A 15,795-nucleotide genomic window follows, 5' to 3' on the forward strand; every position below is an offset into this window, starting at 1 on the left:
AACTTATACATAGTGGATTCCCTCCTTCAACAATTAGGGCTCTTAAGCTTCACTCTCCCTTTGACTGGTCTACACAACTGTTAACTTATCTAGGTGTAAAAATCTCTCCTAACACTAAAGACTTATATAAACTGAACTATACTCCACTTCTACATTCGGTTGTTGCTCAGATGGACTCATTGAACCTCCCTTACCTGTCATGGTTTGGCAGGAAGAACATAGTATCTGCCTTGATTCTACCCAAATTAACCTACCTCATGCAGGCTTTGCCTATCAAAATTCCGAAATCCTTCTTTAATGGGTTCAACAAAGCGGTCCGTAAATTTATATGGAAGGGTCGTAGGCCAAGGATTTCATTTGACACTCTTACCAAACCTAAGCATCTAGGACATGGCTTGACAAATTTCCTTGGAATCTAGGAGCCAGCTAAAAAAGTTAGGAGCCAGGCGGAGCCGCATCATAAAGCCCCCAGTAGGTGCCCCCATAGTGCTCCCCCCCCACTTTTCCATAGAGCCCCCCAATAATGCTGTATACCATGTTGCATATACCGCCGCTCCGTCCCCGGACCCTATTGACTATAATGGGGACGGGGGTGGAGCTCCGGCACAGCACGGCAGTTCGCGGTGAGAGGCCGCCGGACTAAAAAGTTAGACATGCAGTACTTTTAGTCCGGCGGCCTTTCACCATGCACTGCAGTGCTGCGCCAGAGCTCTGCCCCCATTATAGTCAATGGGGACGGAGCGGTGGTCCGGCGAAACAGCGGAAGGACGGATCCGACAGGGTGAACAGCCTGCCGGATCCGTCCTGCCGCAAGTGTGAAAGTACCCTTAGTTATATAGCTACTGAATGAGACAGAAGAAGGGATGCCTTTTAACATGTATATCTCCTTGAGAAGCCAATTTGATCCTAAAGGGTTAATTCAACCTAAACTGTGTCCTGTCACTTTTATCTCTCTGCTCCTGTCCCAGCCGACAGCCTCAGTGTAACCTGTTCTTTTAACTCAAAGAATCGAATGAGTCACTAACTAATCGGATCTTTAGATTCTTTTAACCTGAGACTCATTCGATTCTTTCTAGACTCCCTCCTGTACTTGTGTCAGTGACCTAGAGCTGCTAGTCCTTGCCTCAGCTCTGATTGGTTGGTGGGCGGGGAGGGGATGGGCTGGCAGAAGCAGCTTCCACTCTAGGATCAGATTACACTCCTCCCGAGCCCCTCCCCTCCCTGCTGCCAGCGTCTCGCTCTCTGTGTGCTGTGCCTCACTGACTGAGGTCCGGAGCTGTTTCAAACGGTGCTGCCTCCGGACAGAACGGCAGCTCCTCACCCATCGCCCGGGCACCTTTGAAAACGGGCTGACAAATACCCAAGCGCCAGGACTAAATTTCTGGTCGCCATGGCGACCTGGCGCCTGGGATTTGTCGAGCCCTGATCTAGGAGGTAGAAATCTCCCAGATCCTAAATGTATTGAGGCCATACATCTAGCCAGAGTAGTAGATTGATTCGAGCTCCCCCCCATAAATTTTGGGTTAATAAGAAAGCAACTTTCTTCCCTCCTCTCCAGGCTATTTTGCTTGCTGGAAAACCTTTCCCCGCCATCTCATCAAATTCAAAATCCTATGATAAGATGCTCTTTGCAGTATGGATTGCATCTCCTCTCATAACAAAGTACTTACTACCCCTTCACCACTCCTGACTCTAAAAGATGTTATTGACTTAGCGCCTTTAGATCTTAAAGAGTCATGTAGCCCTATGATCAGGCACTCTAACCTACTCATTTCTGAAATTATTAAGGAATATGGTAAATATTCCCCCTCTTCCCTCTCAGTTTAAATAGCCTAAAAGAGTCTCTGTCGCTCGCTATTGTATATAAGGTATTGATTCTGTAATGTCTTCTATTAAGAATCATCCTCAGATGCCACCTTCAACCCCTTGGTTCGACGATTTAATTGGTCTAAACAAGCGCCTCAGAAATTAATCTCATCCGTATATAAAAAGTTAAATGTCCCCTGTAACTGTGTATCAAACCCAGCACAGTAGTTGTCTGGGAGAAAGATCTAGGGCCGCTCATTGACATCCCACTGAGATTAAAGAGATGTTCACTATTACGCATAAAATTCAAGATGCATCCGAATCCAAGAAAATGGTATAAAATCATGATGCGGTGGTATAAAACGCCAGACAAAAATGCACAATATCTTCTCTAACGTTTCTAATATTTGCTGGAGGTGCAATACTCTAAAGGCACTTTTTATCATATATGGTGGGAATTGCTCAATTATTCAGAATGGTGGTATTCCCATGTAAACTATGTAATAAAGTCTGTGGATTCCTCTCTTAAATGCTCCCCAGAAAGATCCTCCTTATTTAGGACTGGATAAGATTAGCAGGAAAGTTAGGTCCTTACTACTTATTCTTTTAGCTGCAGCTAGAATTCTAGTAGCTTAGCGCATGGTTATCCACAGACCCCCTAGATGAAGCTAGGTGGATTCAAAAGTTGACAAATATTCCAAGATTGAGGAACTTTCCCACTGGGAAACCCGCACTTCGTGCAGCTTTTTCTTGACATATGGGCTCCATGGGAAAACTTAGAGAGCTTTCCCTTGAGATATATTTTTCACACTTTCTTTTTTATAGCCTTCCTTAAACCCCTTCTTTTAAACTTCCAAATAAGGTCATATTCTTGGCTTACTAACATATCCTGTTGAGGCACAATATGAGCTACAACATGAACCTAACCAGATTTATACCATACGTTTGGTTCTTTCATCAAGTTATCTTTTCTTTTATGTTAATTTATGTTCTTTCATTTTTTGATCTATACAGTCATGTTACAACGGTATGATGTAATAACACACTTTCTCATTTTGTACCATGTACACCTGTACTATTTCTCAATTGCCATTTTAAGCTATGTATTAATATTTAAAAACAATAAAAATTGTTGATACAAAAAAAAAAAAAAAAAAAAGAAGATATATATATGGGAAGGAAATAGTTAACTGGCAGTCCTTAGTGATAGCTGCCAGGTGGTGGGCTGGCCTCACTTTCCCCTGCTAGACAGTACTTGGCAAGTAGGCCAAGAGGGAAGATGTGCTTGAGAGTTCCTGATAAGCAGGCCAAGAGAGAGGGCCTGTACAGGCCAGGTCAGAACGAAGCTCATGTATAGCTGAAACAGAATTTGTCCAGGGAGACACCAGTGACGTGCCTCGGTTGTTTGGCACCCGGGGCGGGTCCTTTCTCTGGCACCCCCCACCCCCAATACTTAAAAAGAATCGTACCCTTTCACAGTAGTATTGCCCTCATTGTACAACCTTCACAGTAGTTTTGTACAGATGTGTGCCCCCTAACAGTAATGTCTTCATTGTGCCCCTCTCACAGTAGTTATGCTCTCCCTGTGCCCCTTTCACAGTAGTAATGCCCTCCTATCTGTGCCCCTTCACAGTTGTAATGCCCTCTTTGTGCCTCCTTCACAGTAATAATCCCCATTGTGCCCCCTTCATAATAATAATCCCCATTGTGCCCACTTTATAGTAATAATCCCCATTGTGCCCCCTTTATAGTAATAATCCCCATTGTGCCTCCTTCACAGTAATAATGCCCCTTAATAGTAGTAATGCCCATTGCATTCCCTTCACAGTAATAATGCCCATTGGGCCCCATTAATAGTAATAATGTCCATTGTTCCCACTTTACAGTAATAATGCCCTCTGTGCCCCCTTCACAGTAATAATGCCCTCTGTGCCCCCTTCACAGTAATAATGCCCTCTGTGCCACTTCATAGTAGTAATGCCCATTGTGCCCCCTCCATAATAGAAATGCCCATTGTGCCCCCTCCACAGTAGTAATACCCTCTGTGCCCCTTCATAGTAGTATTCCCATTGTGCCCCCTCCAGAGTAGAAATGCCCATTGTACCCCCTCCAAAGGAGAAATTCCCATTGTGTCCCCTCCATAGTAGAAATGTCTATTGTACCCCCTTCACATTTGAAATGCCCATTGTGCCCCCTCCAGAGTATAAATGCCCATTGTGCCCCCTTTGTGCTAAAAAACAAAACAAAAAAAAACTCAATAAATACTCACCTTGTCCCGTTCCTGAAACTCACAGTCCCCTCTCTCCCTTGCAGTGGCGTAGCGTGGGCTGCCAGCACCCGGGGCAAGTCAAGTATTGTACCCCCCAACCTGTGGTCACACCCCTTTTTTGCAGATAATGCAGTAGATGTCATCTGCAGTCCTACATAACACTACAGATAACATAGTGATAAGACTCTGAGTACAGATAATGTGGTAGATGGGTGTAAGGCCCCAAAATTCAGAAAACGCACAGTGTGACCTGAAGTCTGGGGCCGGACTGCAGCAGTGTGGGCCAAATTCTATATCCAACCCCCCTTCCCCCAACCCTACTGTAAAGAGATATTTGGATGGACATTTCATACATCGCTACAAAATATTCAGTAGAATACAGCACCATACCTGTTACATCCAGTGACATCTCCTGTGATGTAGACTCTTGTCACGGCCATGGCTATGACCGTGACTCCTCAACCGCATGCGGTTGTCAGCGGTTTAGTTTGATTATCAATCACAGGTGAGGGCTGTGGTATTTGCCTCACCTGTGGTTGCCGCTGGCAACGGTATGTATGTGGCAGCATAGCACTCTGAGCTGTATTGTGGCAGCTTGCTATGTTGTGCATGCGGTTGCACCTAGCAATCCTTCTGTTAGGTCTGTGTGTATGTATGTCTGTGTACACTCTGTGTTATGTGTGGTGTGCACTTACATCTTCCCCTCACTGTGGTTGCCCGTGGCAACGTTTGGTCGTTGTGTGTACATGTGGTGGCAGTGTCCCGGCCTTCGGGCTGACTCTCTGGACATGAGTGCCACCCATGTCGTTGCCTGCGGCAACAGCCACAGTGTGTGTGTTGTTTGGACACTGGCAGGTTGCTTCAGCCATGCTTAGCTGTAGCAGCCTCCTGTGTTTTATACCTGCCAGTGAGAGCCACCCCTGTGGTCATAACCATAATGTCACATTTAAGTTTATGTCTAGTTATGTGTGATGTCTATTTGATGTTTCCTTGTGATTTTGTGCAGCTATGGATCTGGGTCCCTGTGTGGGGATGCGTTGTGATCTGCACCCTGCCAGCACAGGGATCCAGTCAGCAAGGCTGTGGCAGGTAGGTGGAACTCCTTGTTCACTTGCCATATCCATAGAGCTGTTTATGTTCCCCTTTTTCCAGCAGCTTGGCCATTGAGACTCCTGCTCCTCCGTGCCTAGGAGGAGTGGGTTGTCTTACCCTGCTCCTTAGCCCAGGGACCGGACGGAGGGTAAGTCAGGGCTCCTAGGTTCCTGCGCATGGGTCCTCCTACCTTTAAGGTCGGCCCATGCAGATAGGAGTTAGGGTCAGGTTAGGGATGCTGTAGGAGGTGACCTGCTCCCTAATCCTGTTGTCCTAGCCTAGCAGCCATAACATCATCTGGCATCGCACAACTGAGGATTTCCCCCATCCTCAGCCGTGACAACTCTTTCCTCAGCGTCTTCATTCGGAGATAAGACCGCCATGACACCTTCTTTCAGCCGTGTCTGATCTCTGCAGAGTTTCACGGGGGAAAAAAATCTAAATTCCTCATTTTACTATCATCCTCCCCCTCCTGCTGCCTCAGCCCTATCATCCTGCTGCTCACCCCAATACTGTGCTAGAGCCATACAGATAGTCCCCCATAATACCATGCTCCCAAACTGTCCTCAATGGTAATAGTGTTCCCTACACCAGTGTTTCTCAACTCCAGTCCATTGGAAACATCTGAATCCAATCCAGGAATATTCGATCGTTCCAACAGTGAAGGTTATATTAACCCTATGCTGCATCCAAATGTTGACATATAAAACCACTTTCACACCTGCGTTCAGAGCGGATCCGTCTGGTTTCAACATTTGGATGCAGCATAGGGTTAATATAACCTTCACTGTTGGAACGATCGAATATTCCTGGATTAGATTCAGATGTTTCCAATGGACTTGAACCAGATATAAGGACGACATAATGTGGAGTATGCTTGACCACTGAGGAAGGAGCGAGTCTACGCTCTGAAACATGTTTGGGTGAACAAGCATACAAATCGAGGATCACAGCACTAGAGCGCTCCAAAGCGATACCCACGGTAAACTGACCTACTTCTATATAAGCGGAACACCGGCAGCTGATTATAAAAACGAACCGTATACTGGAGGGACGAACCTGAACCAAGCAGAGACGCCGCCATACCACGAGGGACGCTGACTTCTCACTACAGCTGCGATCAGAGTTTTTCTAAAGGATCAATATAAAGGTCGGTCTGTGCTTAATATCTATGCGGGACGCCGCATTAGGAGACGACCGTGAGTAAAATCATCTCTTTCTATATAACAGAGGAACCACTGGCCACACAAAAAACGTGACTGTACTTAAAGAGTGCGTTCATCTGCATCGTTTAATAAAGGAGACATTGAGTTATTATTATCTCCAACAGCCACCATTATTAAATATTGGTGCCATGACATGCTGAGACATTCTTATTGCACATATACTGCACGTTCTAAAGGATGAACTATTGCTAAAACCAATCAACAATCAACTACAGAGATTCCCTCTACTAACTGCTGTAAAAAACATTATTGTAACAAGCTGCTGCTACAAAACCATTCCAGTTGCTGCTAGAAAATTATTTTTGTTACTGTGAACAAGTGCTGTTACTTAATTACCTAGGTGCTGCTATAAAAGTGACATAGTTATTGCGATCAACTGTTGAAAAATTATTGCCATTTTTATAAGACTGTTATTATCATTGTTTTATGAATGTTTAGTATTTTAAATTGTTCTCTAAATAAAATCTCACTTTCTCATGAACCCATAAATTGAGTGCCTGCCCTTCATTACTATACTTTCATTATAACAATAGTAATAATACAGAGGGGGTTATTATAATAATAATAATAATAATAATAATAATACAGAGGGGGCCATAATACAGATGGGGCAATAACAATAACAACAATAATAATAATAATTGTGACGAATACTGTACCCCTCGTGCCCCGACTGATGTCAGATGCCAACAGCGTCGAGCTCACGAGATACGGTATGGTCACTGGTTACTAAGGCGTGACGTTACGCCCTCCTGGAGGAGCGGGTAAGGTCAGTCTTGGTACAGTTTTTCACAGATTCCTCCTGTCCACACGGGCACAGAAATACAAGACAGCACAAGATTAAATTATATATTTAATCGCTCTTAAGGGCACACTAGATAACACACTATACACAAAGAATATATACTGTCTGAGGTTACGAATACAGGTAGTATGGTACAAACAGGATTACACAGAGTACAAGGTCAGTTACCAGGTAGATGAATGTTCCTTTGGGTTATGATGGTGGAATAGTCCTTGGGCTGCAGGTCATGTGTGGGCAGTTTCCAGGTCTCTCTAAACACATGGCACGATGTGACCCCCTTCCACCCCCCCTTTGCTGGCTGGCAGCAAATGATCCACAAAACCGATTAGGGCTCATGGCTCCAGACCAGAATGTCGCAGGAGGTGATTCTGGGACCAATGTATCCGTCTGGGTTCCAGCTACCAGTAGAGTCCAAGCATGGTACCATTATGTGGTTTCTGTGGGGAGATATGTATACCTCCCCTCCCTGGTATCCAACTGCCAGACTATGACTACGGGCCTGTTAATCGTGGCCACAGGGACAGAAATATGTATCCAATTTGTGCCTGTGATGGCCGGGCGATTCATAATTCCTTATAAATCGCTGGTTCCATGCTGTCTGCTAAATTTGATTGAACTGGGGAATGGCCCAGACCCCAGCAGAGAGGTTTTTCCTGTTCCATTAGCTGGGTTCCTGGCTGGCTGAATGGATGTGTGAAATTGTAAACACAAGGTGGCCTGCAGAAGTTCTCTGTCATATGGCTGGGCTTTGAAGCAGGGCCCTCCTGTGGAGGTTCACTACCTCTGCTATCTTACAGCTGATGGCTGGTGTGGAAACATAGCTGGCAAGGAACAATAATCCATATTCCTCACAATAATAATAATAATAATAATAATACAGAGGGTGCCTTTATATATTACAATAATAATAATAGAGGGGACCATTATAATAATAGAGGGGGCCATTATAATAATAGAGGGGGCCATTATAATAATAGAGGGGGCCATTATAATAATAGAGGGGGCCATTATAATAATAGAGGGGGCATTATTATAATAATACAGAGGGGGTCATAATAATAATAATAATAATAATTAATAATACAGAGGGGCCCATAATACAGAGGGGGCAATAATAATGATGATGATAATAATACAGAGGGGGTAATAATAATAATAATAATAATATTATGACTAACTCCCTCTGTATTATTATTATTATGCCCCCTTTGTTATTGTGACCCCCTCTGTACTATTATTATTATAATGGACCCCTCTTTATTAGTTTTGTGATATGTAATGGCCCCCTCTTTATTAGGGGGGGGCCATTACTTTAGGGGGGGTATTGTCCTTCTCCCGCGGCGATGCAATGATTTTTTGGTAATCCAGTGGATGTGTGCTTGCGCAGCGCCGCACACAACCCTCCTCCAACTGATTCCTGTGCGTCCGCATCACTTCCGGTGCGGCCGCGTCACTTCGGTATAGCGTTGTGGCAAGGTATAGAAATCTGTCAGAACACCGGCACCCGGGGCGGACTGCCCCCACGCCCCTCTTAGCACGCCACTTGGAGACACCATTCCTGTGTGATTTAAAGCTGTCAGCTTACAGAAATTTGTGGGCCAATTAAAAGGGATAGTGCTTGGACAAGAAAGACAGTAAAGGTAACTCACACATTTGTCTTATTGTCCTCTTGAAAAATAAAATCTGTGCCATGATTGGTTGTTACGGGGAACAAAAAACATCTTTTAGATGGTTTTATAAAAATTTTCCCATACTTTCTTGATGTTCATGGTTTCTGAGTACGTGTTCAACCATTGCCTTGATAATATATATATATATAATATCGATCTTCTTTTCAGCTTTAGTCTTTTCAATGACTAACATTCTGTATACAATATATTTTTCTTAAAGGGATTATTCTGGTGCAGGGGATAGGAGTGGTAGTGGCCATGATGTAGGTTGTGACATGGTGTGCTCTTGCGCCCTGGGGAACGGTGAAGTGAAAGCTAGTTTTGAAGAATGATGCCAGAAGTAAAGTAGAACCAGGTATTTTTGCTAAGTGCAAAATGTAACGTTAGGTACATTCATTAGCAGCAACTTGTGTTGAATTGACCTAGTAGTATTCTGGTTGATGGGTGTCTTAGCCATAGACCCTCACCTAACAGCAGTGTCTTTAATGCTGGTGTTACTCTGCTGTCTGACTTCTCAAGGATTTACTTGAGGCACAATCAAGTTGTTCTCTCTGAAGAACCTTATTACGAGGAGCTGAGGCTCTGCAGTGTGCTGTTACCTCCTCTCCAAGTCTACACAGGAACTCACCCTCTTTTCAGGAAGCAGAACAGACTATACTACCAAGAGGGGAGGAACAGGGTGGTTAGCCATGTTCCTTGCCAACCTTTGCTAACTATTTTCCTCACTGGTAGATACGGCCAAATAACATACAAAAGATGACAATACATAACAATGCAAATTACATACAATAAGATTGCAGATACCCCCAGTAAAAATGTTTTACAGAAAAGTGAGTCATTGTATAAAATCTATCTGTATAGCGCTAAGTGATATTTGTTCTTTTTTTTTTTGTTTCAATACACATACCTGAGGTGGATGCACTTATTCAGTTTATCGTCCAACTGCAATCAGTCAGATGTACTGTTAGAAGCTGTGACAGTTACTGGGAGAGGCCGCAGCAGAAAGGACACACCCCCCACTGACAAAGGACATGCCCGGCCAGCTTGAGATAAATCTAGCAGAGCAATTGGCGCACTGAATGGGAGGAACTCAGGATCCATGTTATTATGTACAGGGCTGGTTGTAGCTTTGTTAGAGATTCTCATGTACTATATGATGCCTAATTTTAATTTTTACATTATTCAAAGGATAACCCAATTAAATCTCATATACTGAAGAACAGTGTGGTTTTTATAATAACACAAAATTCACTATATTTTCAGATGGCTGCCCGTTATCAAAAGAGACAATGATAACAAGAGGCATTGCTTTGGAAAATGCCCCTGCTCAAATCTCTGAAGGAGAAAGTGTGGAATTTCATTGCATTGGAAATATGGTTCCAAGTCAGTCACTTCTGGTTACATGTAAAGATGGTAAAATACATTATCCCCAATGCATCAACCCAGGTAAGCAGAAGTCGCAATAACACCCGTGCAAGCCTCATAGACGCCTGTACTGACACAAAGTCTCTGCCGGTACTAGCATACTCCTGCCTCTTACTGATGCTGTAGTGTGTACTGAGTGTTCAGGAACAGAAGCTTACACAAGGTGGCTGCCTGCCAGCGAGGCTAAATGATTCCGACACAGTGTTAGGCTATGTCAGTGCTTATGGTGGGCTGTCATATGGGCCCTGTGTGTGACCATGGGCCCCCTGAACTTCTTAGGCAAGGTGGCTGCTCAAAACACCCTTATAATAATCCATCACTTGTAGCCAGGGTAACAGTATACAGATAACAATCCTTGAAGGGGTCACTGAGACTGATCAGTGGGGGGTAAGAAGTCCGATCAGCTGTTTCGGAAGGCATCAGCACTTGCAGTAGTGCAGCGGCCCTTCTCTCAGTCTAGGCCATTTGATGTCACCGTTCCTCAGTCACATGGCCTAGGCACAGCTGAGCCCCAGTGAAGTGATTGAGGCTGAGCGCGATACCAAGCACAGGCCGCTAGCAAATGGATGGCGCTGTGCTTGGTGAGAAAGGTCATCAGTAGAAAGTCTCATAAAACCCTTTTTAACACTGGTGAGGAAAAATGTACTTAAAAGGAATGTGGTTCTACCTCACAGGGATAATTTTTGAGGATTGAATCATTCTATTACTTTCTTTCCTTTATCATCCACTCCTGAGTTTGGTTTCCAAAACTGCATGCAGAAACCTGACCGTTTGTGACCATACCCTTAGGGTCCAGGTACAAAAATCTATTAAAAAATGTCAGTGACAGCGCCGGTGTCCTCCTATGGGGACAAAGAGGCAATTGGGTCTATCTAATCACAAGGGTGAAGGGTGTGACTGCAAGCTCCGCCCCTCCTATAGTTTCTGACTACTGTTCGAATTTCAGGGATAAATTCGATTTGCCGCAAAGCCAAATTTCCTCATGCTTCATGGTAGCAAATCAATTTAACCTGAAATAATGTAAAAAACGTTTAAAAAAATTCATACTTACCTGATCCATTTGCCCCCGACCAGCCACCATCTTGTTTGAAAATCTCGCACAAAAATCCCTTGCGCGGTGACATATGACGTCATCACATCAGCTGGCCTGATGACTTCATTTCGGATCACGTGAGATTTAAAGGCCAGATCTCCAAGCATAATGGCGGCCAGGCCGTTGCGAGGAATGGATCAGGTTAGTATGATTTTTTGGAGGTAATTTATAATCAGATGGTGAGGGGTCACAATGAAGGGGGGGGGGGGGGGCGGCACAATCGCCGCTCCATGTCATTGTACCCACTACTTAAAAAGAAATGCGCTTCGTGATGAAGTAATTTATCATGGAGAAAAAATAATAATTTTATTCGGCAAAGCAGCAAATCAATTATTTTTTTATTCGCTCATCTCTAGTTATGACCTAGTTAAAAATATTTCAATTTGTGATCATAGAGGTTTGAGGCTAGGCTGTTTGAAGGATTCTAGGACCGTGTATTGCTGTTTGATCAGCCAGATTGTACAGCTGTATACAGAGAGCCATGAGCCCCATGTCTTCAGCATTTCTGCTTCATGTTTTCAGATTCGGACTCCTGCCAACTGTCAATAGATAAAATTGCACAGAATAATTTAGTGTTGCCAAAGAGTGCATCCATGGGCAAAGCGTATAGCAATGGTGATCGAATTCTTACTCGATGTAAATCCAATTATTTTCGTGCATCTCAAGTTTACTAGTGGAATGTTCAAATGGAAAGATGATCTATCCAAAATGTGCTCAGGAAAGTAAGTAGAATCTGTCTAATCTTGTTTACTGTGTCTAGATAAAGGAGGAAAATGTGGATATACAGTACGTATGCAGGACATCAATGCTCAGAGTAAAACCTCTCCACCCATAGTATGATGTTAAAAAGAAAAGATTTGACTAAACAATATAATTAGGGACATCAACTGTTTTACTCCATGATTGTGGCGGAAAAAAAACAGACACATTATCGCGCGCACAATATTTTAGCCATAATTTGAGTTTTCAGTTCTCTCACCATTTTTGAAAAGTGGCGCAAAAAGTTGCTTACTATATGGTGGTTACTATACTATTTTGGAAAAGGACACATACAGGGTAGACCTACTGGGCTTTTCTGTAAGTAGACCTAAAACTTGGAGTGTTACATCAATGACTGCAAAAATGCCCCAAAATGATACGCAATTGTATATACATTTAGTCGTAGACTACTGGTTGCCTGCTTTTGACATGTGCATTTGTGTTTTTATTTTTATTGATTTAAAATTTAGCTTTTAATTTGTTTATTAATAATAAATAATAAATAAAAATTGTCTTAGGCTGGTTACTGTGGCCGTATATTGCAACATTCACTGCCTTTGGCTTATTGGTTTCACAGAGTATCTAAGGTCCTATAACTGATCCTATAGTGCTGCTGCTATTCACACTGCTGTCTGCTAGTGGTGCTATTGCTATAGTCTTGCTGCCTTAGTGGCTGACTATTCATGACAGCCTGTCTCCTATCCCTACTGTCTGTAATCCCGCTGTTTGCGGCTTGCTCTATTAGCTTATGATGCTAGTGCGAGCGGAGTGCCTTTCTAGGCTGTCACTATGTTAGTCAGGCGCTTTTGCATTAGCCTCTGGATGTCCTGGAGTCTAAAATCTAATTACTGCTCCCCGACATGTTTCGCCATGTCCATGGCGTCTTCAGGGGATCGGGCAGTCTGCTCGGAGTTCGTGTGTGGCTGTATTATTTATTACCTCCCATTTGATGACGTTGCGTGAGCTCAACCTACATTGTGCTTGTTAGAGCTCGCTTTCTTGGTACCTGAGATCTGTATGGCTGTTTTCATTAGGTTGATGCTGACGTCTGTCTTCTCGCGATATGTGGTCAAGTTTCGCGCATGTCTTTTGACTTAGATTATAAAACTGTTTTCAGTTTATGACCGGCCTTGTTGGTATTCTTTTGCCGGTTGTGCGCATGTCTTTTGACTTAGATCGTGGAGCTTGGTTCCTTTTCTGATCTGACTAGTCTCTATTCTTTTAGCCTATGATTTGGCTATTCTTTCATTGATTGTTAGTATTAGAATTACTGTCTGGGTGTTCATACCTACTGATTTCTAGATATTGTTTTATCACTGTGCTTGCTAGTTTTATGAATTATTCCGTTTTATTCGAACCTGCCACTATATTATTGCTTTTAGGCATAATGGGAATTCAGTATGTCTCTATTGATTGTGAATGTTGATTTTTGTGTATTTATTTGGTGATGATTATGAATTCTACTTGTCTCTTATCATTATGAATTTATATGCTTGTTTATTGATTTACCACAGTTTGTTGTGGTTAATTAATGCTTAACAAAAACAAGTTTATTTAGATATATAATTTTCATCTTTAATTTATTAGAAATATATAAATGACAGTGTATTTGTGGCAGTGTGAAACAGGTGTTATTGTGCTCATATGCTTACCATAGTGTGTTTACTATTATACTTTATAATTAATCTTATTCATTATGATCACTTTCTTTAGTTTATATAAACTTTTGTGATATTTTTCTTGTGTTAATTGTATTTTTTTATTTTTTTTATTTTTTTTTATTTATATATTTTTATTTATTTTTATTTTTTTTAAATTATTTTAGTGATTTTAATGTTTAGTGGAGACATGATTGGTAATTTTATCTAACGTTTATTTATTTTTTGGTTTATCTGTCAGATCAGTCTATGATTCCAGATGAGATGAAAAGTTTATTATTAATAAACAAATTAAAAGCTAAATTTTAAATCAATAAAAATAAAAACACAAATGCACATGTCAAGAGCAGGCAACCAGTAGTCTATAACTAAATGTATATACAATAAAAGTGCCTCTACACGTCCAGGGTATATATGAATGTAATATATATCTAATAAAATAGGGGAAAACCCTACAACAAGTACCCAAAACTTCAGGAAAACCAGTAAAACCTGGAATAAAGTGAAGTATGGCAGGTTTCTTATCCAGCTATCCCTCTACACAAATATTACTAGCTGAAGCCAATCAAGTCTTTTCCACTGAAAATTTACCTATAATGTTTTAGACATTAATCAAGCCTTCAAAGACTTAACAAAACTTATAAAACTGCGTACGGTGAATTTGGGAAGTGAGAAGCCTAGATACATATATACAACAAAAGATTGTATATAGAGGAATACGCATTAACATAACACCCAACTCACATCAAGAAGATCCTGAGTTCATAAAGGGGTGGGAAACCCTAATAACAGAGAATTCATTGCGAATGCAAACGTACCTCTTGGAATATGAAAGAAGGAGGTGGTTAAAATCTCTCAACAATTAGAACAAGAAGTAGCGGATATAAAAAAAATTTCAAACATATCCAGAGTTCATCCAGCTAGAAAGCAATCTACAGAAAAATATAGAAGCTTACAAGGAGAGATTAAAGAAAGAAAACACCGTAAGTACAATCGAGATAGAAAGGATTTTGAGTCAGGCAATATATACACCAAGAAAAACACAGGGTACAGAAGCAGAAATTTCAACTACCGCCAGACGACACAGCACAAAGAGAGGATCAGTATCCGCTGTAGAACGAGCAATCGAAACAGCCCCATCATTTTTCTCATCAGTTCCATCCTTCCCATCTTTTGACAGGGACCAGTAGTAATAGGAACACCAAATATAGTTCCACCTTTTTCGTCCTCATCCTCAGCTTCCTTACCTTCTTTTTAACCATCGGGAGAACAATTAAAAGACCGGACAAATGGGGATATCAACCCAAGAGTAGCACTCCCTCCAAAACCACAGAAATGCAAGTAATAAATCTGTCAAACATTATCCTAGATTCGGAACATGAAAAACTCATACAGAAAGGACTCTCATATACACCAGCACCATATTTTGATTGCTTCACGTGGGTCAAAGATATAAATCTTTTCGCAAGAAAATTAGCGTTGCATAAAAAGTTTAAAAATAAAGATAAGGATCCCCATGAAATATTGAAACGGGAGCGAGAAGCAATCAAAATATTAGAAGAATTACAGCAAGAAAGTTTAGGACAAATCCAAGTACCGCAACCTCCATTCTCAACTATGACCCCCCAGTCCAAATTTACACCACCATTTACCAAATATAACAACATACAGACATTTGTAGAGCTTGTGACTATAGATTTGCAGAAAATCAAAGCAAAGAAGTCACAAATAGGCAGCAATTAACCAAAAAAGAAAAAGATAGCACTACAGGCACTGATAGAAAACAAAATTTGAAATCAAACCATCGGGACAAAGGGGGAAATATAGTAATAATGGAAAAACAAGAGTATAAAAGAATGGCTATGGATCTCCTAAAAGATAAAGACACGTATCTAAAATTACAGAGCAACCCTACAATAAAATTTGTGCAGCAACTCAAGAATATCCTACAACAAGCAAAAGAAAAAAAATCTAATAACAAAGGAAGAGTTC

The 15,795-nt window shown here is 41.9% G+C and overlaps 1 protein-coding gene across 3 annotated transcripts in view; it reads left to right on the top strand.

The window, feature by feature from the left end:
* Nucleotides 1-15,795, top strand: part of LOC120979391 (coagulation factor XIII B chain-like) — a 165,189-nt gene that overhangs the window by 123,260 nt on the left and 26,134 nt on the right. Inside the window, exons 8-9 of one of the 3 annotated variants that reach the window (XM_040408116.1) lie at nucleotides 10,132-10,314; nucleotides 11,909-12,108. The exons of the other annotated variants lie outside the window; for them this stretch is intronic. Coding sequence (XP_040264050.1) covers nucleotides 10,132-10,314; nucleotides 11,909-12,060 — 335 coding nt within the window. The 3' untranslated portion in view covers nucleotides 12,061-12,108. The remainder of the gene's footprint in view (nucleotides 1-10,131; nucleotides 10,315-11,908; nucleotides 12,109-15,795) is intronic. 3 annotated transcript variants of the gene reach the window in all.

This window comes from Bufo bufo, chromosome 9 (genome assembly GCF_905171765.1).
Source record: "Bufo bufo chromosome 9, aBufBuf1.1, whole genome shotgun sequence".
Lineage (NCBI taxonomy): Eukaryota > Metazoa > Chordata > Amphibia > Anura > Bufonidae > Bufo > Bufo bufo.